Here is a 26,920-nt window from a genome sequence, read left to right as displayed (position 1 = left end):
GGCGTAGTAGGTGGATGTGTTTCTGGAGAGATGTCTGGGGCAGCGTCACAGTGTGCTGGTTTAAGGCGATTGATGGAGATGTTTACCCGCTGTCGTCGGCGTTCAATGGTGAAGAACTTCGGTGTTCGAGAAACCACTTTAAATGGTCCTTTGTAAGGTGACTGTAGAGGGCGTCGAACAGCGTCGATTCTTACAAACACGTGTTCAGTTGTGTGGAGCTCATGAAGGCACATATGTAGCACGAGTTGTCGGTTGGCGTGGTGGTGTAGGCCGAATGTTTGTCATGGCCGCCCGCAATTTCTGGACAAAAGTGGGGTCTGGGGGTGTGATAAGTGGCGTTGGGGTTAAGAATTCGCCCGGAAGCCGTAGGCTAGATCCGTATACTAAGTCTGCTACCGAGAATCCACTGCCCTCCTTCGTGGCCGAATGAATGCCAAGCAAGAGTAATGGAAGGTTGTTGATCCAATCATCAGGGCGTGCTTGAGCTATTAGAACGGCTTTTAGTTGTCTATGACAGCGTTCTACCATTCCGTTTGACTCAGGGTGGTATGCTATGGTTCGGTTGTGTGTGGTGCCGAGGAATTCCATAAATTCCTTCCGTAGATATGATTCGAACTGTCGTCCTTGGTCGGTGATGATGACAGAGGGGCTGCCAAAACGGGTGACCCATCCAGAAAGGAAAGCCTGGACCACTGACTCAGCTGAGATGTTGATTAATGGGATTGCTTCCGGCCATCTGGAGAATCGATCGATGCAGGTGAGTAGATAAGAATATCCTCTTGCCGACGGTAACGGTCCAACGATGTCTACATGCACCACCTCGAAATGGTCAGAAGGTAACGGGAACTGTTGAAGAGGGCTCTTCCTGGCCATACGACACGCTCCGTTAGTAGTTTCTGGAAAGCACGTACTCCTGCGTGTGCTAGGGAGTGAAACGCTGAGAATGTTTTTCAGCGAAACTGGGCAGGAATGTAGGGCCTAAGTGCTCCCGTCCGTGAGGTGTCACAGATTATACTACCACCACCTTCCATGGGAATCTCGACGAACCGGAGAGCTGTGTCAGATGTTCATAATCGCTGCAGATCAGGGTCTTCCCGTTGGGCCTTACTGATTACACAATAGTCCACCTGAGCTGGGTTTGTCACGACGTGGTTTATGGTGGGTCAAGACAGTGCATCGGCTATGATATTGTTAGTTCCTTTGACATGACGGATATCCGAGGTAAATTGAGAGATAAATCTCAGGTGGTTGGCTACTCGAGGAGAGTGAGCATCACCCTTGGCAGCCAGTGCATACGTGAGGGGTTTGTGGTCTGTGAGGATGTGGAAATTCTGCCCCTCGAAGAAGTGCCGGAAATGTTGTATGGCTGCGTAGATGGCGAGCAGTTCCCTATCAAAAGTGCTGTACTTCTCTTCAGCGGGTGACAGGCGCGCTGAAAAGAATGCAATTGGGCGCCATTCTCCTTCAATGAGCTGTTGTAGTACAGCACTAATAGCTGTGCTTGAGCGTCGGTAGAGAGATTGGTGGGAGCGTCAGACATTGGGTGTGCAATTAAGGTGAATTCCGCCAGCTTGTGTTTTTTGTTGGTGAATGCTGTCTCTGCCTGGGGAGTCCAACAGAAGACGGGACGTGTGTTTCCGACTACGTAAGAGGTCGTACAAGTGTCGCAAGATATCCGAACAATGTGGGATGAATCGATGATAAAAATTCACCACACCAAGAAATTCTTGCAACTTCTTTGGAGTGGATAGGTGCTGGAGTTCCTTGATTGCCTCGATTTTCTTCTCTAGTGGTTGGACCCCTGCTGCTGACACACAGTGTCCCAAGAAATCCAGCTCTGAACATCGAAAATACACTTCTCAGAGTTGAGCTGCAAGACCCCAAAAAGCCAACCAGCAGGGGTAAGCCAGGAAACCAAAGAAGGCGGAAAGGTTGCCTCCAGAAACAGTACCCGAACCAAGGGGTACGAGCAACTGCAACAGACCGAGACAAATAAGCGCACCATAGGCAGGTACGTAAAAGGGAAAGATCGACCTTTGAGGATCACCCTAAACGGTGCCAAACAGATGGAAGAAGTACTAAGGAATGCTAGAAAATTGCAAAGGGATGAGGATGGGAAAGGGTGGTCGTTAAGACGAGATCTTTCAAAAGAAGATAGAGAGAAGCTGAAACTGAACCTCGCCGAGGCAAAACATTTAAATGAGAGCAGGAATGAAGAAGAAATAAATTCTTTTTTCTACAAAGTGATAGGGGTAGGCAAACCAGTAAAGTGGTACATAAAGGCAAACCAACAAAATCAATAGAGAGAGGGGGAGTGAAGAATAAGGAGAGGGGGAACAAGTTCCTGAAGATTGCATACACCAACATAGATGGAGTGAGATCGAAGATACTGGAGTTAAGTGATGTAATACAGCTGCAGACACCAGACATTGTTGCACTCACGGAGACAAAACTTGAAGATGTAATTTTAAATGAGGTCATATTCCCAAGGGGCTACTCAATTTGGAGACGGGACAGAAAAATTAGGAAAGGCGGTGGCGTTGCTGTGCTGGTAAAAGAACACCTAAAGGTGAAGGAAATAATGACTGCCAATCCACAAGAAGTTGACATAATAGCACTAGAGATCTGCTATGAGGATGATAAACTAATGATGATAAATGCATATAGTCCACCGCCAAGCAGCACATGGTCAAAGGAGGAGCTAGATAGTAAACGTGAAGGTCTTATAACAATAATGAGAGAGATTATAGCGAGAGCGGATAACGATAGATCACGACTGTTGATAGTCGGTGACTTCAACTTGAAATCCATAGACTGGGAAGCATATGAAGCTAAAACAGAAGATTTTTGGACCTGTAAATTTGTAGACCTCATCCTGGAAACATTCTTGTATCAACATGTTAAACAAGCTACGAGGATGAGGGAAGGGGACGTTCCCTCCATGCTAGATTTGATATTTACCAGGAAGGAGGAAGAGATATTTGACATTCAGTACCTTCCTCCCTTGGGTAAAAGTGACCATGTCTTTTTGGGAATAAAGTATGCAATGCGTTATAAGCTGGAAGAAAATAAGGAGGTTGAAGCAGTTGAAAAACCAGACTTCAGGAGAGGACATTATGGTGACCTTAGAAATTTTTTTAGTGAGTATAATTGGACAGACTTGATGCTAGGCAAGGAAGTGAATGAGATGTATGGCAAGTTTTGTGAAATATATGATAAAGGCACAAAAAAATTTATACCAAAACAGAGATGCAGGACCAGAAAACAGGATTGGTTCGACAGAAATTGTGAGAGGGCAAGAGACCAAAAGACACAAAAATGGAATCAGTATAGGAAGAGGCCAAACCCCCAAACATACCAGCGATACAAAGATGCGAGAAACAATTATACAGCAGTAAGGAGAGAGGCAGAAAGAAATTTTGAAAAAGGGATAGCAGATAAATGTAAAACAGAACCGGGCCTATTCTACAAATTCATAAACAACAAATTGCAGGTAAAGGATAATATCCAGAGGTTGGAAATGGGAAACAGATTCACGGAAAATGAAAAGGAAATGTGTGAAACATTAAATGAAAAGTTCCAAAGTGTGTTTGTACAAAATGAAATCTTCAGAGAACCAGACACAATAAGAATTCCAGAGAACAACATAGAGCGGATAGAGGTGTCTAGAGATGAAGTGGAAAATATGCTAAAGGAGCTCGGGAGGAACAAAGCAGCTGGCCCAGATGGCGTTTCACCATGGGTTCTGAGAGAATGTGCATCTGAGCTCAGCATTCCACTTCACCTGATCTTTCAGGCATCCCTGTGTACAGGAATCGTAGCAGACGTGTGGAAACAGGCTAACATAGTTCCAATCTACAAAAGTGGCAGCAGGGAAGACCCCCTCAATTATAGACCTGTATCATTGACAAGTGTAATAGTGAAAGTATTGGAAAAGCTAATCAAAACTAAATGGGTAGAACACCTGGAGAGAAATGATATAATATCAGACAGACAGTATGGTTTTCGATCAGGAAGATCCTGTGTATCGAATTTACTCAGTTTCTATGATCGGGCCACAGAGATATTACAGGAAAGAGATGGCTGGGTTGACTGCATCTATCTGGACCTAAAAAAGGCTTTCGAAAGAGTTCCACATAAGAGGTTGTTCTGGAAACTGGAAAATATTGGAGGGGTGACAGGTAAGCTTCTATCATGGATGAAAAATTTTCTGACTGATAGAAAAATGAGGGCAGTAATCAGAGGCAATGTATCGGAATGGAGAAATGTCACAAGTGGAGTACCACAGGGTTCAGTTCTTGCACCAGTGATGTTTATTGTGTACATAAATGATCTACCAGTTGGTATACAGAATTATATGAACATGTTTGCTGATGATGCTAAGATAATAGGAAGGATAAGAAATTTAGATGATTGTCATGCCCTTCAAGAAGACCTGGACAAAATAAGTATATGGAGCACCACTTGGCAAATGGAATTTAATGTTAATAAATGTCATGTTATGGAATGTGGAATAGGAGAACATAGACCCCACACAACCTATATATTATGTGAGAAATCTTTAAAGAATTCTGATAAAGAAAGAGATCTAGGAGTGGTTCTAGATAGAAAACTATCACCTGAGGACCACATTAAGAATATTGTGCAAGGAGCCTATGCAATGCTTTCTAACTTCAGAATTGCATTTAAATACATGGATGGCGATATACTAAAGAAATTGTTCATGACTTTTGTTAGGCCAAAGCTAGAATATGCAGCTGTTGTGTGGTGCCCATATCTTAAGAAGCACATCAACAAACTGGAAAAGGTGCAAAGACATGCTACTAAGTGGCTCCCAGAACTGAAGGGCAAGAGCTACGAGGAGAGGTTAGAAGCATTAAATATGCCAAAACTAGAAGACAGAAGAAAAAGAGGTGATATGATCACTACGTACAAAATAGTAACAGGAATTGATAAAATCGACAGGGAAGACTTCCTGAGACCTGGAACTTCAAGAACAAGAGGCCATAGATTTAAACTAGCTAAACACAGATGCCGAAGAAATATAAGAAAATTCACCTTCGCAAATAGAGTGGTAGACGGTTGGAACAAGTTAAGTGAGAAGGTGGTGGAGGCCAAGACCGTCAGTAGTTTCAAAGCGTTATATGACAAAGAGTGCTGGGAAGACGGGACACCATGAGCGTAGCTCTCATCCTGTAACTACACTTAGGTAATTACAGGACACAGGCAGAAAGAACGCCCAAGAAGCCAAGGAACACACGCAGAACACCCCTGCGGCAGAGGAGGAAACAAGGGAACACACAAGGAAAGGAAGCAGTGGAAACCGAACCTCCCCCCCCCCCCACAGCAGCAAGTGCAGGCAAAACCGACCAAAGGAGATGCCAGGAAAGCGACTGGGGAGAGGCAGGACGAAAGAGCTGAAGCACAAACCTCAGGAAACAACCAGGGGTGGACAATCAGGCAGGGACAGAAAAACCCCACACACATGAGAGGGCCAAGCCAAGGACCCGAAGACCACGAAAAACAACAAGCAAACCCCCCATACGCAAATCCTAGGCACAAAACAGCAGCAAAGTGCCACACCACAACCGGACACAGGAACAAAGACACGCCACCACGAAACACGTTACCAATGCACACGTGCAGCAGCAGCAACAGGCACCACCGCAACATGCAACATGTAAATAGCAACTCGCTTCTGCAATGGCAGAGAACAGAGCAGGCAGACCCCAGACAGGGCCAAAGGAGACACAACAGAACCCAGCAGGCCCAGAAACCTGCACACCAGGCGACCGACGGCAGAGAATCCCACTCGATACCTGCTGGATGGAGTTCTGGGAGTTCATTTACACCCCAAGCCCGGCCCGAGGCTAGGCTAGACCGGCCAGAGGGTGGCCCACCAGGCAGCTGCTTGGAGCAACCCGCAGGCCCACATACCCCCCACAACAAGGATGGGCCAAAACTTCTATTCAAAAACAGGCTAGTGTGCCCTGGAAGTCCTCGGACGTAACGGCAATATGGCGTATGCTCGCAAGTAGGTCGTGTAACAACCGCAGACCTCTGATGGTTATACAGTGTTCCCCGATTGTGCCTATAGCACCACTGCACTCTACTGGTATTATCCCGCAAGTTCTTCCATATAGGCGGGACCCACAAGCTAGAGCTCAAATCCCGCAAGCACAACCAGGAGAGCCCCACCAGGTGAGTACATAACCAGCACCACAACCCCCACACCTCATAACACGAAAAAAGGTGGGTCCCCTGAATGACTCTAGCATGGGTTGGACATGCACATGAGTGGGACTGGAAGGGTTAAAAAAGGGACAGTCACTGGTGTGCGAACGGTCTCAGTCGTACAGAAATATACCTAAGTAAAGAGAGGTATATAAACATCTCCGCATCCAGCGCCTGGCCAAAAGACGCCAGACCGTATAAACTCACCTGTCGAACGGAGGCACGAAAGTGACACGACCCAACAGTGCCCAAAAGATCCTGGGAGCACCGCCAGGTGAAGAAGCCAGAACCGGACACGCAGGAGAGCAGGGTAGAGGCGAAGGAGGCGGCCCACACCCATGACATAGGGAAAACCTCAGCGTCCTCCCCACAGCTGGAAACCAGGACACCCCCGGAGCGAAGGGGCACATACTGGAGCAAGGGAGAAGAGCGAGAGCCGAAGCACCTGAGAAAAAAGGGCGCAAAACACCACCACTGAAACACACCGCCCAGACCAAAACAAACTCCATGGCGCAGACGCATGACACGCTGGCCGAACCGCACAACCCGCTCGTCGGGAAGGCGCCAACCAGGACTACTGCACTAGAAAAGTAGCCAAAAGAGGAAGCAGGAACAACAAAACCGGCCAACGAAGCGAAGACAGATCCCAAAAGGGAACCCAACCGGGCCAAGAGCATCCCAACCGGGCCACAAGTAGCCCAACCGGACCACAAGCAGCCCAACGGCAATCCGGACAAGGAGCTGACAGACGTTCCAATAATGCGGGAAGTAGCGAAAACCTTCCCGAACCCTCGAGAACACAGAAGACAACACTAGTCTCGAAGGCACACAAAGGCAAAGGCGCACCTGAGACCAGAAGCCACGTAGAACCCCAAGAACGGGGAAACATGACGAAGACACCATCACAAAAAGGGGGGGGGGGAGCATCCAACCACAGGACGGAACCAACCGACTCAAAGGCCAAGGAACCGAGCCCGGGGAGGGGCTGACGCCCAACAACACGTACGGCGAGTGGGGAGGAAAAATCCCACTCCGCGTAACCACAAGCCTAACCTAAAGGGGGAGAAAAAAACCCACGGGGTCCTACAGGGCCAAGTGCCCCCAAGTCAGCCCCGCCCCAGCCCTGGAAACCTACACAACAGGCCCCGGGGCCGAGCTGTCCCCCCAAAGCCCCGGCTGAACCAGAAAACCGGGGCAGCCGCAAAAACACTAAGGAAGGGAGCCCACTGGCAGACTCTTACAACACGGCTGGAGGAACAGGCTCAAATGCCCCCGTCACTACCCCGGAAGGGGAATACCCCGAGACTGCCCGAGTCTCAAAGCCATCAAACCCCGCCCTGAACCTACAGACAGTAAGGAACCGGATGCAGGCAGGAAGGGGGAATTCAAGGGGAAAGACAAGGGGGCGTGGAAGGAACCGAAGCAACCAACACCCCCAAGTCCCAACACGAACCAAAATGGGCCAGCCCCGGGGCTCCCGGGGAGCAAACAAACGAGAGCATTGCCACCACCAAGGCTCAAAGTAATTACCTAAGTGTAGTTACAGGATGAGAGCTACGCTCGTGGTGTCCCGTCTTCCCAGCACTCTTTGTCATATAACGCTTTGAAACTACTGACGGTCTTGGCCTCCACCACCTTCTCACTTAACTTGTTCCAACCGTCTACCACTCTATTTGCGAAGGTGAATTTTCTTATATTTCTTCGGCATCTGTGTTTAGCTAGTTTAAATCTATGACCTCTTGTTCTTGAAATTCCAGGTCTCAGGAAGTCTTCCCTGTCGATTTTATCAATTCCTGTAACTATTTTGTATGTAGTGATCATATCACCTCTTTTTCTTCTGTCTTCTAGTTTTGGCATACAGTATTTAATGCTTCTAACCTCTCCTCGTAGCTCTTGCCCTTCAGTTCTGGGAGCCACTTAGTAGCATGTCTTTGCACCTTTTCCAGTTTGTTGATGTGCTTCTTAAGATATGGGCACCACACAACAGCTGCATATTCTAGCTTTGGCCTAACAAAAGTCATGAACAATTTCTTTAGTATATCGCCATTCATGTATTTAAATGCAATTCTGAAGTTAGAAAGCATAGCATAGGCTCCTTGCACAATATTCTTTATGTGGTCCTCAGGTGATAGTTTTCTATCTAGAACCACTCCTAGATCTCTTTCTTTATCAGAATTCTTTAAAGATTTCTCACATAATATATAGGTTGTGTGGGGTCTATGTTCTCCTATTCCACATTCCATAACATGACATTTATTAACATTAAATTCCATTTGCCAAGTGGTGCTCCATATACTTATTTTGTCCAGGTCTTCTTGAAGGGCATGACAGTCATCTAAATTTCTTATCCTTCCTATTATCTTAGCATCATCAGCAAACATGTTCATATAATTCTGTATACCAACTGGTAGATCATTTATGTACACAATAAACATCACTGGTGCAAGAACTGAGCCCTGTGGTACTCCACTTGTGACATTTCTCCATTCTGATACATTGCCTCTGATTACTGCCCTCATTTTTCTATCAGTCAGAAAGTTTTTCATCCATGATAGAAGCTTACCTGTCACCCCTCCAATATTTTCCAGTTTCCAGAACAACCTCTTATGTGGAACTCTGTCGAAAGCCTTTTTTAGGTCCAGATAGATGCAGTCAACCCAACCATCTCTTTCCTGTAATATCTCTGTGGCTCGATCATAGAAACTGAGTAAATTCGATACACAGGATCTTCCAGATCGAAAACCATACTGTCTGTCTGATATTATATCATTTCTCTCTAGGTGTTCTACCCATTTAGTTTTGATTAGTTTTTCCAATACTTTCACTATTACACTTGTCAATGATACAGGTCTATAATTGAGGGGGTCTTCCCTGCTGCCACTTTTGTAGATTGGAACTATGTTAGCCTGTTTCCACCCGTCTGCTACGATTCCTGTACACAGGGATGCCTGAAAGATCAGGTGAAGTGGAATGCTGAGCTCAGATGCACATTCTCTCAGAACCCATGGTGAAACGCCATCTGGGCCAGCTGCTTTGTTCTTACCGAGCTCCTTGAGCATTTTTTCCACTTCGTCTCTAGACACCTCTATGTGTTCTATGTTGTTCTCTGGAATTCTTATTGTATCTGGTTCCCTAAAGATTTCATTTTGTACAAACACACTTTGGAACTTTTCGTTTAGTGTTTCACACATTTCCTTTTCATCTTCCGTGAATCTATTTCCCATTTTCAACCTCTGAATATTATCCTTTACCTGCAATTTGTTGTTTATGAATTTATAGAATAGACCTGGTTCTGTTTTACATTTGTCCGCAATCCCTTTTTCAAAATTTCTTTCTGCCTCTCTCCTCACTGCCGTGTAGTTGTTTCTCGCATCTTTGTATCGCTGGTATGTTTGGGGGTTCGGCCTCTTCCTGTATTGATTCCATTTTTGTGTCTTTCGGTCTCTAGCCCTCTCGCAATTTCTATTGAACCAATCCTGTTTCCTAGTTCTGCATCTCTGTTTTGGTATAAATTTTTTTGTGCCTTTATCATATATTTCACAAAACTTGCCATACATCTCATTCACTTCCTTGCCTAGCATCAAGTCTGTCCAATTATACTCACTAAAAAAATTTCTAAGGTCACCATAATGTCCTCTCCTGAAGTCTGGTTTTTCAACTGCTTCAACCTCCTTATTTTCTTCCAGCTTATAACGCATTGCATACTTTATTCACAAAAAGACATGGTCACTTTTACCCAAGGGAGGAAGGTACTGAATGTCAAATATCTCTTCCTCCTTCCTGGTAAATATCAAATCTAGCATGGAGGGAACGTCCCCTTCCCTCATCCTCGTAGCTTGTTTAACATGTTGATACAAGAATGTTTCCAGGATGAGGTCTACAAATTTACAGGTCCAAAAATCTTCTGTTTTAGCTTCATATGCTTCCCAGTCTATGGATTTCAAGTTGAAGTCACCGATCTCTAGTAGATCTCTAGTAGTGCAACGCCTCTGCTGCCCGCACCCGCTTAGTCAGCACAAATGGGTAACCGAGCCACAACAAGCAACAAAACTCGCAGGACTCTGGGTCAAAGGTGTCACCGACCCCACAGGCAGCAGACGGAGGCAAAACAGAGAGTAACCCAGAGACAAGGGGTGAGAGCAACCCTCAAACTCGCTGGAAGCGAGAGGGGACTCTGGGGGTCACATCCATCGGACCCGCTCGTCCACAGGGGTTTCCCAGGGTCTCGAGTGTTTACTCCAAGAGGACTCGCGCTCAGGTAATCCCAGGCAGGGTACTGCTAACCGGCGCCCAAAGCTACCAAACAACTTTCTAAGAGCTGAACCCCCAGGACGTGTACACTCACGGGGACCTAGCACGGAGTACCACCAGAAAATACTCAGAACACAAGGGGCAAGAACGAAGGCAGACCCCCCCACCAGGTAGATAAACAAAAAGAAAAAGAAAACCCCGCAAAAGGACAGTGTACCCAAGCGGAACAGAGCCGGCCGCTATGATTGGTAAAGACAAGCTGCACAGTACCCTGCGCCCCACCAGTGCAAAAACTGCCCCTTACTCTAAGGCGAACAAGGGAGACAGAACACCCGAGCACACAAAGAGCGGCCGAAAACCAAGCAGTAAACGGCCTAGCAGGGGCAGGATCCAAGGAACTTGTGGAAGGTGGCCCCAAGCCCCAAGGGCAGTACTTACAGGGCACCTAGGGAAGGGAACCCTAGGCGCATGCAGCCCGAGTACTGGAGACTCACTCCCGGCTCACACACCACCTAAAAGACAGACACCACACTCTAGGTACAGTGCTGAAACAACTACTGGAGCCAGAGCACACAACCGGTGCCTATAGCATCAGCTGAAGAACTGATGGGTGGATAGCCAGCATGGGAGGTCTGGGGCTCCCCCTTCCCCCTCCTGGGGAGGGGGGGAGCTGTGCAGACAGCGGCGCGGTGACGTATGACGTCATACTAGTTTGCTTGTTTTCTGTTGGGGAGTTCTATCCACTAGTTCAGCTTTAGGTAGCAATTTTAACCAGAATAGGGGTTTGTTTTGGAACGCTTACCTTTCTGGATGCTTGACCCGGTCGATGGCAGACATAGAATGCTTCCAACCACACGGGGGTTTCTATAGGCCATTGCCCATCTTGCCTCTCTGAGGGGGGCCAGGTTCTGGCCGTGGTCCCCGGTAGGCTCTAGAACTCCATACACATGACTGATGCCAAAGTCTGACATTAGCATATCAGCCTGGTAAAGCTCCGGGGAGCCGATGGGGCTCCCCCCAGAAAGATGCTCAAAGAGCTAAGTAAGAACAAAGCAGTTGGTCCAGATGGAGTTTCACCATGGGTTCTGAGAGAATGTGTACCTGAGCTCAGCATTCCACTTCAACTGATTTTCCAGGCATCCCTGTTTACAGGAGTTGTACCTGATGTGTGGAAAAAGGCTAACATAGTTCCAATCTACAAAAAGTGGCAGCAGGGAAGACTCCCCTTAATTATAGACCTGTATCATTGACAAGTGTAATAGTCAAAATATTGGAAAAAATAATTAAAACTAAATGGGTAGAACTCCTGGAGAAAAATGATATAATATCAGACAGACAGTATGGTTTTAGATCTGTAAGATCCTGTGTAACGAACTTACTCAGTTATTATGATTGAGCCACTGAGATTTCACAGGAAAGAGATGGTTGGGTTGACTGCATCTATCTGGACCTAAAAAAGGCTTTCGACAGAGTTCCACATAAGAGGTAGTTCTGGAAACTGGAAAATATTGGAGGGGTGACAAGTAAGCTTCTAACACGGATGAAAAATTTCCTGACTGATAGAAAAATGAGGGCAATAATCAGAGGCAATGTATCGGATTGGAGAAATGTCACAAGTGGGGTACCACAGGGTTCAGTTCTTGTACCAGTAATGTTCATTGTCTACATAAACGATCTACCAGTGGGAATATAGAATTATATGAACATGTTTGTTGATGATGCTAAGATAATAGGGAAGATAAGAAACCTAGATGATTGTCAAGCTCTTCAAGAAGACCTGGACAAAATAAGTATATATGGAGCAACACTTGGCAAATGGAATTTAATGTTAATAAATGCCATGTTATGGAATGTGGAATTGGAGAACATAAGGCCCCACACAACCTTAAAATTATGTGAGAAATCTTTAAAGAATTCTGACAAAGAAAAGGATCTGGGGTGGTTCTAGATAGAAAACTGTCACCTGAGGACCACATTAAGAACATGGTGCGATTAGCCTATGCTACACTTTCTAACTTCAGAATTGCTTTTAAATACATGGATGGAGAAATACTAAAGAAATTGTTCACGACTTTTATTAGACCAAAGCTGGAATATGCAGAGGTTGTATGGTGCCCATATCTTATGAAGCACGTTAACAAACTGGAAAAGGTGCAACGACATGCCACTAAGTGGCTCCCAGAACTGAAGGTCAAAAGCTACGAGGAGAGGTTAGAGGCATTAAATATGCAAAAACTAAACGATAGAAGAAAAAGAGGTGATATGATCACTACGTACAAAATAGTAACAGGAATCGATAAAATTGATAAGAGACCTGAAACTTCAAGAACAAGAGTCATAGATTTAAACTATCGAAACAAAGATGACGGAGAAATATAAGAAAATTCACTTTTGTAAACAGAGTGGTAGACGGTTGGAACAAGTTAGGTGAAGAAGGTGGTGGAGGCCAAGACCGTCAGTAGTTTCAAAGCGTTATATGGACAAAGAGTGCTGGGAAGACAGGACACCATGAGCTTAGCTCTCATCCTGTAACTACACTTAGGTAATTACATCCCCCCCCCAAATTATTACTATTGTTATTACTGTTACACAGAGAAATCACATTAACGTATCAATGAGAAAATCTGTAGGAGCCGTGATGAGCTTCCAATCCTCCTCAAGACTCCTACTGATTTTCTCATTATTATTATTACTGTTACAGAAGTACAATAAAATCTGGAATACAGACAACAGGTATGCTAGTTTCATGAATTAATAATTACAATATTGGTAAGGTAAATTGTACACAATCTGTGTCCAAAACACCAGGCAAAATATTTTACAACACATAAGGATACATAAAAATAAATGAGTTATTGAGTAAACCTATGCACAAACTTCTCAAATTACATTATTACTCAATTATCCACACTCATAGTTTATAGAAAAATCATATAGTAATCAATGCAAAACCAAATTTCATGTGTGTTCACAAAGTAATCACCTTTGAACCAGCAAGGTGAGCTCTAAGACGGGCATTTTCTTGCTGGAGTGAGGACAGCTGCTGAGTGAACTCACTGATGTGTTGTCGTTGTTGTTGCTGGTGTAGATCATTCTGCTGTCTCCACTTCACCACTAGTCCCAATTGTTGTCGAAGAGCAAGATTGTTTTGTGCCACCGTTTCTGTAGTGTTTAGTTTACAATTAGAAACCTGGTTATTACTTAGAAATCACTGTAATGATACATAGAAAACAATATATTGCTGAAACATGTAAAGCATTTCAGCTCCATCAAGTAGGTTTGTTACAACAGAAGATGCATTTGTTGTAGAAACTGAATATATTTTAACCACTGTGCTGCACTGGTTGAGAAAACCTGTTTGCCTAAAACGGCTGCAGGCCAAGAAAACCAGTGTTGAATGTAATGAAACGCCACTTTCTGGGTGAGCCCCAGAGGCTTCCTTTAGCTTATCAGGGTAATGTATGTTATGTTAGACCAGGGACATTAGCTATGGAGTTCAGACCTACCAGGGACCAGCGCCAGAACCTGACCCCTTCAGAGAGGTTTCAGGGAGCAATGGCCCTGAAAAACCCCATTGTGGTTGGGGGTTTTCCTTATCTGCCATCGACCAGGGTTAGGCACCCAGAAAGGTAGGCATAACAAAACAAACTGCACATGGTAAGAAACTATAACAAAAAACTGAGCAGAGAGGTAGAAACTCTTGCCTTCAGTTCGGAAACTAGGCTTCAACCAACGCGAAAAACCCCCGCCAACCGAATGGGAGGGAGGGTAGCCAGGGAGCCTCCGGGGCTCACCCAGAAAATGGCGTTTCATTACATTCAACACTGGTTTTCTGTGGGGAGCCCCTATGGCTGCCTGGAGCTACATACCCAAAGAGAAGGAAAATAGGGACTTACCTAGGAGGCGGTGACCACAAACTTCTCAACGCGAAGTCGAGACAACTAGCTGCAACCTGCAACCCAAAGCAACAGAAGAACGGTGAGGAGCAGGAACGTTCACCAAATAATGGGCGGCCAGGACCCTGTTCGACTTCCAAAATCCACGGGCCCGAATATGAGCACAAGACATGTTACCAAACACGGCAGCCAAAGCTGCAAACTTCCGAACGTCATGGGCGCGAGGATAGACCGCAGGCTGGCTAGACTTAATAACCCTGCGGACAACCTAGGAGACCCGAGCCCTGGAACAGGGGAACGAGGGAAACCGAATCAACCCAAAGCGCATCCCCAGCTACCCCAGCTGAAGAGCGCAGGTAACAGCTTAGAGCCGCAACTGGACATAACACATGATGCACCCCTGGCTGAACCAACCAAGCATCAATGACCCACGGACCCCTCTGGAAAGCAGCCGTCTCGTTCTTTGCCAGAAAAGATGGAGAAGGCTGCAAACAGGACTAAACCTACCCCCAGGACCAAAAGAGCAGAAACCCTTGCGCCGAATGAGAGCATGAAGCTCCCCTACCCGGCCCCCAAAGGCCAATGCCAACAAAAACAAGGCCTTGGAAAAACAATCTGGAACAGAAGGGGCCACCACAAACTGAGGATAGGAAAGATAGGAGAGTACCCTGTCCAAGGACCAGGACGGCTCAGGCGGCGCATGAGCAGGCCGGAGGTGAAACATTGCACAAGACAGCTTACGGAACGGGGCGGATGTGACGTCCACCCCGAACGCTAGCTTGAGTGGCTCCGCCAGCCCCGCACGATACGAGGCGACAGTATTTAGGGATCAAATGACGGTCCTGTAAAAGCCAAGAAAGGACAAGACAACCCGATCCGAAAGATAAGACAACCTATGAAGAGCATGAAAATGGCGAAAAGAACGCCAGGAAACGTCATACTGTCGCTGAGACGAAACTCTCAGGTGGGACACTTTCAACGAAGCCACCTGATCACCATAGAAATGGCGATAAACCCGCGACAAAAAGATCAGACGTGAAGAGCAGAGGAGAAGGTCGAACCAGCACAGTACCAGACCGGGCCGACCTGCTGAAAAAGGCGGAGCTACGGGAAACGCCCCGGGTTTGGACATTGAGCCAATAGCGCCGGAAACCAACGCTGGGCCAGCCACCAAGGGGCCACAAGGACTACTCTCCCTGGGAAGGTCTCCAACCGAACCAGAACCCAAAGCAACAGCTGGTCCGCGGGGAAGAGGAACAGGTAACCCCACCTCGACCAGTCCTGCCGAAAGGCGTCCACTATGAACGCCTCATAGTCGGGGAAGGGTGTCACATAGATTGGGAGACGCCGAGACCACTCCGACGCGAAGAGGTCCGCCGAGTGACCCAGGACCCCCTCAGAAACAGCCGACGGCAGATTCGCAGCCGTAGCAACGCCTCTGGAGGGAGATACAAGGAAGAGGTCCAAGAATCCCAAACAAGACCCAGCCAGGTCCAAACCTGGGACGGAACCAGATGGGACTTTCTCCAGTTCACCAGGAACCCGAACCTGACGAGCTGGGAAAGAACCATATCCCTGGCGAGCAGACAAGCTGACCGACTGGGAGCTTACACCAGCCAGTCATCGAGGTAGGCCAAAACCCGAATCCCTAGAAGATGCAGACGGGTCAACACAACCCGTGTCAGACGCGTGAAAATGCAAGGTGCCAGATTCAAGCCAAAAGGTAGGCAGTGAAAGCGGTAAGCGTGACACCCCACCACTGAAACCTAATCCAGTCTCTGAAACCTGGATGAATAGGAATGTGCCAATAAGTGTCCTTGAGGTCCAGGGACACCATCCAGGCACCCGGCTCCAACAGAAGCCAGACCTGAGACAGAGTATTCATCCGAGAGGAGGGGCAAGGAATCCAGGGGTTCAGGACGGGACAAGTCCAGAATGAACCTCATATCCGCATAGTCCCGTTTTGTCACTGGAAACAGATGGAAACCCCAACTGAGGGAGGGAGTCGTTTCGACCACGCCCAAGCGCACCCACTCCAAGACGACTTGACGAAGCGCAGGAGAAGAAACCTGCCCTGTTTGCCCCGAACCCCCCAAAGGAGGACGGGTCGCCCAACGCTACTGCAGGCCGGATAACATGACCGAAAAGGCTCACAAATCGTGGGACCAAGCGTGGGCAAACAGAGCGAGCCTCCCCCCCATCGCGAACCGCGATAGGGCCGACGCCCCTTACAAGAACCCAAACGTCGAACAGAGTGATCACCGCGCCGACCAGACGACACTGGCCCCGAAGGGAACGTTGACTCAGAAACTGGCATCAATGGCCCACCTCGACCAGTGGAACCCGGAAGCCTGGCACGGCCCCTCCGAAACTGCCGAGAATGACTGCCTCGGAGAATCAACAAGTCCGCCATAGGACGACAACTAGACGAAGCTGCTTGCAGAATATGAGAGACTGCAGTCTCTGCAAACAGCAATGGACAAAACAGAGACGAGAACCTAAGAGCCAGGGCCCAAGCAGATTCCAAAGAGAGGGTGAGCACAGCCTGATGGCATGCGAGATGAGAAACAAAAAACAGAGACACCGCTTCCTTCAGGATGGGCGCAAAGAACTTCAACAGTGCAGCCGACGCCCTAGCTGCCAAAGTCAGCATCCCAGACAAAGGCCCTTCACTCAACGCTCCCACATCCTCCTCAAGCCAGGCAGAAGACAGCTCGAGAAGGAAAAAGAAACGTAAGACCGAAGCCAAATGCCCACGGGCGCGCAAATCCTCTGCAACCAACGAAGCCGAAAGAAGAGGAACCTTCACGTGAAGCTGGAAAAGGCCTACATCCCGAGAAAGCACGGGAGCGAACAAGCACACATTAAGGTGCTCAAACTCGCCCCCAGGTAAACCTGCATAAAAGTAGAAGTTTCCCGCCAATCAAGCATGCAGGTCCGACAGAACCCATGCCATGCCCCCAATGAAAAGAAAGGGCAGTCTGCCAGCCAGGAAGACTTCGGAACCTCCAAACGCACCCAAAAAAGGCTAGAAGAACCGAACTCAAACGAGGATAGATCCATCGCAGAGGCATAACCTGGGTCTCGCAAGAGGTATGCAGCAAGAGCCTCCCGAGCCACCTTCGCAGAGATACGGGAAGTAGAAAACCTCTGGAAAGACAGAGCTGAGGTACCCAAAGGAGCCCGGAACCAAATCCGGGGAGGAACCGAACCCGAAATCATACTCATACAGGGAAGGGAAGGTAAGAAAACCTCTCCCCCTGCAACAATAAATCCCCGCGAGGAAGGCAAAAGCACCCAAGCGGGGTCAAAGGGGGCCCAAGGCCCCCAGGTTGACTCCTCCCCAGCCCCAGGATCTCCCATGTTGGGACCCGGGCAGAGCCGTCCTTCAAACTCTCTACCCCTGAAGAAAAGGCAGAGTCCAGGAGAAAGGCAGACAAGAAGGGGGTCTGCTCGTAGGACCCAGAAGCCTCAGCAGGAGGAAGTGGCTCAAATGCCTCCGTCCCCGACCCGAGTGGGGCAGCCCCCGAGGCAGCACGAGCCTCATTACCAACTAAACTCCTGTGCCGAGGCCGAAACCCTCAAACGTTTTGAAGCCAGACACAGGGGAGGGGGGGAGGTGCACGATGAACCACAGGGAAAGGACCAGGGAGTGCGGAAGGAGCCAAAGCAGGAGCGGACTAACACCCCCAGGTCCGGGTCGCTAAAACCAAAACTGGGGCAGCCTCGGGGCATCCGGGTGGGAAACCAACCTAGTGCATTGCAGTAACCTAAACCTAACATGCAACGCATGATGCTGCCTGTACCCTAACAGGAACATCCTCAGAGTAAAACTGGAGCACAAGCAGAGAACACGACTCGCAAGACCCAACAGGCAGCATGACGGAGGCAAAACAGGTGACTGTCACCCTGAGACAAGGGCACACAGCAACCTTCAAACCCGCACAAGGCAGGCTGGAACTCGGGAGACGCATCCATGGGTCCACCGAACCCTGATAGGGGTTTCCAGGGCCCGTAGGGTAACAACTACGGGAAGCCCGGGCAAGGTGTTGCTAACCAGTTAAGAAACCCAAACAAATCAAAGGGTAGATGATAACACTGAAACCCCTGGGACGTGTACAAGCACGGGGGCCTAACAGAGGGCCACCAAAACAATATCAGGGGAACTATAGACCCACAAGGCAGAACCTCCACCAGGCAAACAAAAACAAAACAAAAGAAAACCCCCACAAAAGTACACAGTGCCCAGAGGCAACAGGAACTGGTCGCCGCTTAGGTGGCAGGTTGTGCAACACCTTGACGCCCTAACCAGCACAACACCACTCCCTGCCCAAGGCCAAACAAGGGCCCCAAGCCCCATCTGGCCCCAAGGGCGAGGCAAATGCCGAGCAGTAAAAACCCCTACGGGAGCAGTTCCCGAACGCCCCAGGGAAGATAACCCTGACACGCAAGGGCAGTACTCACAGGGCGCCTAGGGAAGGAAGCCCCTAAGCACATGCAACCCCGGCACTGATGAGGTACTCCTGGCCACCGCACACCACACAAAGACAGCAGAGAACGTCACACAAGGCAAACACCGCCCAAGAATTTGAGGCCAGAGAAGCGTCTATCCCGGTTGACACTAGCTTACGAACTGAATGCAGCCGACGCGGTGAGGTCCGAGGCCCCCCTTCCCTCTCGGGGAGGGGAGGGCTGCGCGGAGGACCTGCGCGGCAGTAAATTGTGATAATTGCTTGTTTGCTTGTTTCCTTGGGATTGTAGGGAGTTTCTACCTCTCTGTTCGTTTTTTTGTTTTAGTTTATTACCATGTGGGGTTTGTTTTGTTATGCCTAACTTTATGGGTGCCTAACCCCAGTCGATGGCCGATAAGGAAAAACCCCAACCACAAGGGGGTTTTCCAGGGCCATTGCTCCCTGAAACCTCTCTGAAGGGGCCAGGTTCTGGCACTGGTCCCTGATAGGTCTGAACTCCATAGCTAATGTCCCGGTCTAATATAACATACATTAGCCCGATAAGCTCCAGGGAGCCATAGGGACTTCCCACAGAAAACACCAATTTAAGATTTTGTACCCATTCAAAACATGACAGCGGTTGGTTGAGTACGAAATAAGACTCCTAGAACCTCCAGAGAGAAGCAGGCATCTTGGAAAAAATTCCCAGAATGCCCTAGGCCTGCTGACTGGATCTGTTCCGAGTGAGCAGCCATGGGTGGCGCACCCGCCTCTGGCTCCCAATCCCTGTCTGACAGTTGTGGTTGAAAGATTTGTCGGTTGTCCTTTGTCCTGTCTTTGTCGCTTAAATTCAGACCTTAATGTTTGAAAAACATAAGGGTTATGATATTAAAGAAGCTAACCACAATAAGGAACTAGCACAAGGATCGGATGCAAGTGATTCAGCGCCGATGAGGATGATAAAGCGAGCGTATTCAGTAGTAGCTGAGTGCCACCCATGCCCACCCTTGTCATCTCCAGTTTTTATAGGTGCGCTCACTTTCCTATATATAGGTGAAGATACTGTATGAGTGACACCAGGACAGAATTTTGTCATCAAGCTTTTCCTCGATCTTTCCAATTCTATCTTACAAAGCAATCTTTTCAAGAATACTTTGTCCACGTAACCACTGCCAAAGTAAGTGGAATTTATTATTTTTTACAAGTACAGAGCATCACTTGGTTTCCGAACTTTAGTTATCCAAAACTTCCAGTTTCCGGATTGGGGTTGGGGAGTCACACTACACAAACTAAGTTCGGGTGGGAAGCAGTCCGCCAAGCCTCACGCCGGCTGGGGTTGGGGGTTACCCTACACGAACGAAGTTGGGGTGAGGAAGCGGCCCGCCAAACATCACGCTGGCCCATGGTGGTGGGTGGATGGGTGGGTGGGAGATGGTCCAGTTTGCCCACTGACCATGTCTGGCACCACCACTTTTAGAGTGCATTCTACCCCTGTAATGTTACAGATTCACGGTTTATTGTTCCTATTGTTTTGATTTTTTCAAGAGGCTGGAGTGTTCATTCTGTGACTTTGTTTTACATATCTGCACAATCAAGGAACATCTGGGCACCATGTCGGCTCCAAATGCACGCATTGTGTCAGTGATGGCTGACTGGTGGGTGGATGGATGGGGGAGCTTAGGTGGGAGGCAGTATGAGAGAGAGGGGGGAGAATTAGTGAGGGAGGGAGGGAGGCAGTGAGGGAGAGTTGCTAGGAGGTAGGCAGGAAGGGAGGGAAGTAGTAAGGGAAGTAGGGAGGGGGGGAGAATTAGGGAGGGAGGTCAGCATGGAGGGAGGGAAAGGCAGGCTGGGAGGAAGGGAGGCTGGCAGAGAGGGAGGCAGGCAGGCTGGCAGGCATTCAGGCTGGCATTCAGTCTGGCATTCAGGCAGGCAGGCAGGCAGGCAGGCAGGCAGGCAGGCTGGCAGGCTGGCAGGCAGGCAGGCTGGCAGGCAGGCAGGCTGGCAGGCAGGTAGGCTGGCTGGCAGGCAGGCTGGCTGGCAGGCAGGCTGGCTGGCTGGCTGGCTGGCTGGCTGGCTGGCTGGCTGGCTGGCTGGCTGGCTGGCTGGCTGGCTGGCAGGCAGGCAGGCAGGCAGGCAGGCAAGCAGGCAGGCAGGCAGGCAGGCTGGCAGGCAGGCAGGCAGGCAGGCAGGCAGGCAGGCAGGCAGGCAGGCAGGCTGGCTGGCAGGCAGGCAGGTAAGCTGGCAGGCAGGCAGGCTGGCAGGCAGGCAGGCAGGCTGGCAGGCAGGCAGGCAGGCTGGCAGGCAGGCAGGCAGGCAGGCTGGCTGGCTGGCTGGCTGGCTGGCTGGCTGGCTGGCTGGCTGGCTGGCTGGCAGGCAGGCAGGCAGGCTGGCAGGCAGGCAGGCAGGCTGGCAGGCAGGCTGGCAGGCAGGCAGGCAGGCAGGCAGGCAGGCAGGCAGGCTGGCAGGCAGGCTGGCAGGCAGGCAGGCAGGCAGGCAGGCTGGCAGGCAGGCAGGCAGGCAGGCAGGCAGGCAGGCAGGCAGGCAGGCAGGCAGGCAGGCAGGCAGGCAGGCAGGCAGGCTGGCAGGCTGGCAGGCAGGCAGGCAGACTGGCAGGCATGGGTGGCAGGCAGGCAGACTGGCAGGATGGGTGGCAGGCAGGCAGGTAAGGTGGCAGAGAGGGAGGCTAGCAGGCAGGGAGAAAGGGAGGCTGGCAGGCATGCATGGAGGCTATGGATGTTGAGTTGAACTAGTGACCTTTATGAGTGAATGTATGGGATGTAGGGGGAGGAGTGAGGGAGGTTTGTCGGTGGTGGGGGAGGGACAGGTTCACTCCGATAAGCCTAACACACTAGACCCTGTTGGCCAGATTTGTTAAATTCTGGATGTACATAATCATATATATTTTTGGTTACAGATTTTGTTTAGTAATATTATTAGGATAATAAGTTATAAAAATACTTGTTTCATGAATGCTTTATTGTATTATATGGAGATTCTCTGGCTGGCAATCTACTGAGCTAGCCACCTGAGGGGAGGGAGGGCAGCAGTGAGGGTGTACTCACATACTTGTACTCACCTGGTTGTGCTTACAGGGTTGAGCTGAACAGTGGTCCGGGATTGTGGGTGGGTGGGTGGGTGGGTGGGAGATAGTTTAATTTGCCCACTGATCGTGTTGGGCGCCACCGCTCTAGTGCCTGCTACTTTGTGACCTCACAGATTCACGGCCTATTGTTCCCATTGTTTGAATTTGTCACGAGACTAGAGTGTTCATTCTGTTACTTTGTTTTACATATCAGCACAAACAAGGAACATCTGTGCACCACGTCGGCTCCAAATGCACGCATTGTTTCGCATTGTGTCTCATTAAAAAATGAAAGTGTCATAAAACTCAAAACTACCTCCAAGAATGTCGGATAATTTGAAAATTACCAAACAAAATTCTGCAAACAAGCGAGGGTTAACTTTTATCAACTTTATCACTTGCCACCTGCGAACTCACTATCTCACTCGAGCCCTGCGAGGCAGTGGGTCGAAAAGCCAAACACAGGAAGCCAAACCCATGAGAAATCCCTGGTGACCAGGCATGGGACAAAACATCATGGCTCCAATCCTGAAGTCGGCACCTAGACATGTTCCCACCATGCTGTTGCTGGGGTTAGCCACAATATGGCTGCTGAAACCCAAAAGAATGACTCAGATGAATTTGACCAGCTGAAGCTGACCGTCTATCCTGATGGTACTAAAAACAGGTGGGTATGGAAGTTAACATTCATATGGTCCACCATTGCACTAACCACCATTACCTCCTCAAAGAGGTCGAGACTTTTCAAGGCAGCCACACTCTTTCTGAGGGACTGGTAGAGTTTAGAAAGCTAAACTTCCTTTTGGGTTGATTGACCTAGTATCTCCAGACTCCTTGCACCTCTATTCAGTGGACTTGATTTTGTTTCTGGTGTCTGGTAGGCTCTAGTGACACGCCGAGGCCTAGTGCAGCATGATAGATTTGGAAGCTATCCAGGTGGCAAGCTCCAGCAAACCACTGAGGAGGCAAATCAGAAAAAGATAGAAAAGTTGATGTGAATATTAACTACTATGTACTGTACCTTTCAGTTCAAGATTCTCATTGATGACTGTACGGAGCTTGGAAATAAGATCCTCCTGGCTCACGGTTTCTTCAACTGTCAACAGACTTGATAACGATGCCTGTAAAAAATAAAAAAATAAAATAAAATTACAAGTTTGGACAGTTATACAAGCAGATGAAAAGACTTTTGTAGCAATTATATTATGTCAGTAATATACTTGCTCCCAACTCTCATTAGCTTATGTGTAGATAATGAGATGGGTCTGTTAATTCTACTAGGTCCACTAGTTACAATTAATACCTCTTCCCAAGTGTACAACTAATTACAGGTAATAATTCTTCCCAAACATGCTAGAAGATGGTCAGGTGAGGTGAAGACTGGTAATATAACCAGTCGAGAGCAAATCATCACTAGTCTAACTCCAAGAGTGGTTCAGTACAAACGCTTAGGAGATATCGCACATCTTCAACATTCACCAATAATGACTGAACTGGACTGGACGTGTCCAGTCCAGTTCCTACCCTCACAAGATGCTTCAGCCTCGACACAGAGCAGACAGCCAGACTTCAACCACATCGAGCTTCCACACTCTCATCCCCCACTGAGCTCTTCGACTCGGCCCCATATTCAGAGTGATACGCTCTACACACTCACCCTGATTCCGAGCTCCACACCCCCGGCCTCGTTGAGCTCTTTGCCCTGCTCCATGCCTCGTCTCAACTACTACAACACTCCACTACATTGCCAACAAACCAACTGCTGTAACCAAGACTATAACTAAATATATAACAAACCAGCATTGAATATAATGAAATGCCATTTTTCTGGGAGGAGCCCCTTCGGCTCCCCGAAGCTATCCAGGCTGACAAGTACATCATTAGACTTTGACATCAGTCAGCGTGAATGGAATTCTAGGCCTACCAGGGACCACGAGTCAGAACCTGGCCCACTCAGAGAGGCACGAGGAGCAATGGCCTAAAGAAATGCACATGGGATTTGGGGCAGTCTATGTCTGCCATCAACCAGGCCAGGGCCCCCAGAAAGGTAAGCGCCTCAAAACAAACCCCTATTCTAGTTAAAAACGACTAAAATAGACAAACAAGTGGACAGAACTCCCCAAATGGATGGTGTTTCATTTGCGGAGTTTCATTTGAACGAAGTTTCACGAACCTGGTCGTAGCCTATCTCGACGACTGGCAGGTCTGGGCTCCCAGTCAGTCTGCGTGTCTGCTCGCCAGGAATTTGGTTCTTTCCCAGCTTGACAGGTTCGGGTTCCTGATGAACTGATGAAGTCCCATCTGGTCCCCTCCCAGGTTCGGACTTGGCTGGGTCTTGTGTGGGATTCGGACCACTTAATTGTCTCTCCCTCTGGAGTCTCTCCTTCGGCTGTGGTCCCGCATGTGCTTATTTCGAGGGGGCTCCCTGGTCACGCGGTGGTTGCTCGAGGGTCTGTGCAGGAGCCTGAACTTTGCAATGATGGTCTACCTGCCAGGTCGTATTTGGCTTCGTCATCTGTTCAGGTTCCTTCAGGGACGTCCCTTCCGCCTCTCTCATGATCGCCTGGTTCGACTCCCCGGGGCCTTGCATCGGCTGCTGCATCACCGGCTTCCTCTTCGGGTTTTCGGGATTCAGTGCCTTGGCACCTAATCAAGCCCTCGCTCGATGTGTTCTCGGACTGAGTCGTCTCTCGGCTGGGGCTTTGTGACCAGGCCGGCCAGGAGCGGTGGGGTCCGTTTTTCCATCGGGCCCATAGCACAGTGCGAATGTTCGTGGCGGTGTGGTTTTTGCTCTGGAGAGTTCGGGTCGCCCGCAGATCTACGATCCGGCTCCATTCAGACTGCTCCCTGGTGGTTCATTGCCTGAACCATGGGGATTCGATGTGGTCCTTGGCTCATTGGGACTGGTTGCTTCAGGTGACTCGTCTGCTGAGTTCTCGGAGTTTGGCTGTCCTGGCCATTCACATCCGTGGGGTGTCCAACGTCCTGGCAGACGGCCTGTCCAGGTTCATTCCCCTATCCACGAAATGGTCGGTCGACGCCGACATGTTCTGTTGGCTCTACAGGACGTTCGGGCCTCTGGAACTGGATCTCTTTGCATCGGTGTGGTCGAGGCATCTCCCTGTACGCCCTTCCCCGACTGTGAGGCCGTCGGAGTCGATGCCTTCAGGCAGGTGTGGGCGAGGTGGGGTTACCTGTACCTCTTCCCCTAGGTTCAGCTGTTGCTCCAGGTCCTGGCTCGCTTGGAGACGTACCAGGGGGAAAGTAGTCCTCTTGGCCCCTTAGTGGCTGGCCCAGCCTTGGTTTCAGGCGCTGCTTGCTTGGTGTCCGAACCCGAGGGTCTTCCTGCGGCTCCGCCTCTTAGAGGAGATTGGTCCTGCCCATTACCTGGCTGGTTCGCTCATCTTGTTGAGTCTTCGCGTCTGGTCTTTCTGACTCGAGTCTATCTCCATTTGTATGGCACGGCCTGATGGCACACGAGGTGAGAGGTAAAGAACAGAGACACCGCCTTCCGCAGAATAGGCGCAAACAGCTTCAACAGCGCGGCTGAGGCCCGGTACTGAACGCTTCCACATCCTCCTCAGCCAGTCCGAGGACAACTCAAGATGGTAAAAGAAATGCAAGACCTAAGACAAATGCCTCAGTGACCAAGGACACCGAAAGGACGGGATCCTGCACATGCAGCTGAACAAGGCCAACATCCTGGGAAAGCACAGGGGGTGAACAAGCACATATTAAGGTACTCAAACTCGTCCCCAAGGTAAACCTTAACAACGGTAACCACCTCCCGCCACTTGAGTGTGTAGGTCTGACAAAACCCATGCCATGCCGCCAGCGAAAAGAAAGGGCAGTTTGCCAGCCAGGAAGACTCCGGAACCTCCAAATGCACCCAATACGGGGAAGACGAACCGAACACAAATGAGGACAGATCCATGACATGGGCAAAATCCGGGTCTCGCAGGAGGTAAGCCGAAAAAGCCTCACGAACGTCCTAAGGCGAGATTCAAGAGGCAAAAAACCTCCGGAAGAAAGCCTTCCTTCCACACCCCTCTACCCCTAAAGAAAAGACAGAGTAAAGGGGAAAGGCAGAGAAGAAGGGGTGGGGGGTCTGCTGGTAAGACCCAGAAGCCTTGGCAGGAGGAACAGGCTCAAATGCTTCTGTCCCCGACCCGACTGAGGCCCCCGCAGCTGCTCGAATCTCGACACCAACAAAACCCCACCCCGACTCCATAACCCTCAGACATTTGGGAGCCGGGAGCAGGGGGGAGAGGAGCAGGGCGAACAACACCAACCGGGAAAAGACTTGGAAGCGCAGACAGAACAACGTCAAAGCAACTAACGCCCCCAAGCCCGGGTTCCTATAACCAAAATACGGCAGCCTCGGGGCATCCAGGTGGGCAACCAACCTAGCACGTTGCAGCAACCGAAATATAGCATGCAATGCCATCACCGCCTGTACCTGAACCTCATTGTCAAGAGAAGGGGTAAACTAGAGTACAAGTAGAGAACACGACTCGCAAGACTCCAGGTCAAAGGTGTTATTGACCCAACAGGCAGCATGACGGAGGCAAAACAGGTAACTGTTGCCCTGAGACAAGGGCACAGAGCAATCTTTAAACTCGCACAAGGCGAGTTGGAACTCAGAAGATGCAGCCATCGCTCAAATGAGTCCCAATGGGGATTTCCAGGGCCCACAGGCTGACTGCTACAGGAAGCCCAGGCAAGGTACTGCCAAATTGGTGAGACCCAAACTAACACGGCAAAAACTGCTACAGCTGAACTCCTGTGACGTGTACAATCCCAGGGTCCTACAGAGAAAGGCCACCAAAATATCAGAAGTAGACCAATAGCCAAATACAGCAAACCCCCTCCAGGCAAGGAAAACAAAAAACCAGCGTTGAATGTAATGAAACGCCATTTTCTGGGCGAGTCCCAGAGACTCCCCAGAGCTATCCCGGGCTGATATGCTAATGTCAGACTTTGGCATCAGTCATGTGCATGGAGTT

The 26,920-nt window shown here is 49.3% G+C and overlaps 1 protein-coding gene across 7 annotated transcripts in view; it reads right to left on the bottom strand.

Annotated features, from left to right (window-relative positions):
- LOC123757411 (optineurin) overlaps positions 1-26,920 on the bottom strand; it is a 490,032-nt gene that overhangs the window by 412,247 nt on the left and 50,865 nt on the right. For all 7 annotated transcript variants that reach the window (XM_069326928.1, XM_069326927.1, XM_069326933.1 and 4 more), the window contains 2 exons: positions 22,936-23,035; positions 13,469-13,647 (listed from right to left, as the gene is read on the bottom strand). In XM_069326928.1, the coding sequence (XP_069183029.1) occupies positions 13,469-13,647; positions 22,936-23,035 (279 nt within the window). The remainder of the gene's footprint in view (positions 1-13,468; positions 13,648-22,935; positions 23,036-26,920) is intronic.

This window comes from Procambarus clarkii, chromosome 19 (assembly GCF_040958095.1).
Source record: "Procambarus clarkii isolate CNS0578487 chromosome 19, FALCON_Pclarkii_2.0, whole genome shotgun sequence".
NCBI lineage: Eukaryota > Metazoa > Arthropoda > Malacostraca > Decapoda > Cambaridae > Procambarus > Procambarus clarkii.
Note: the sequence above shows the minus strand (reverse complement) of the source record. Positions and strands in the feature narration are given on the sequence as shown.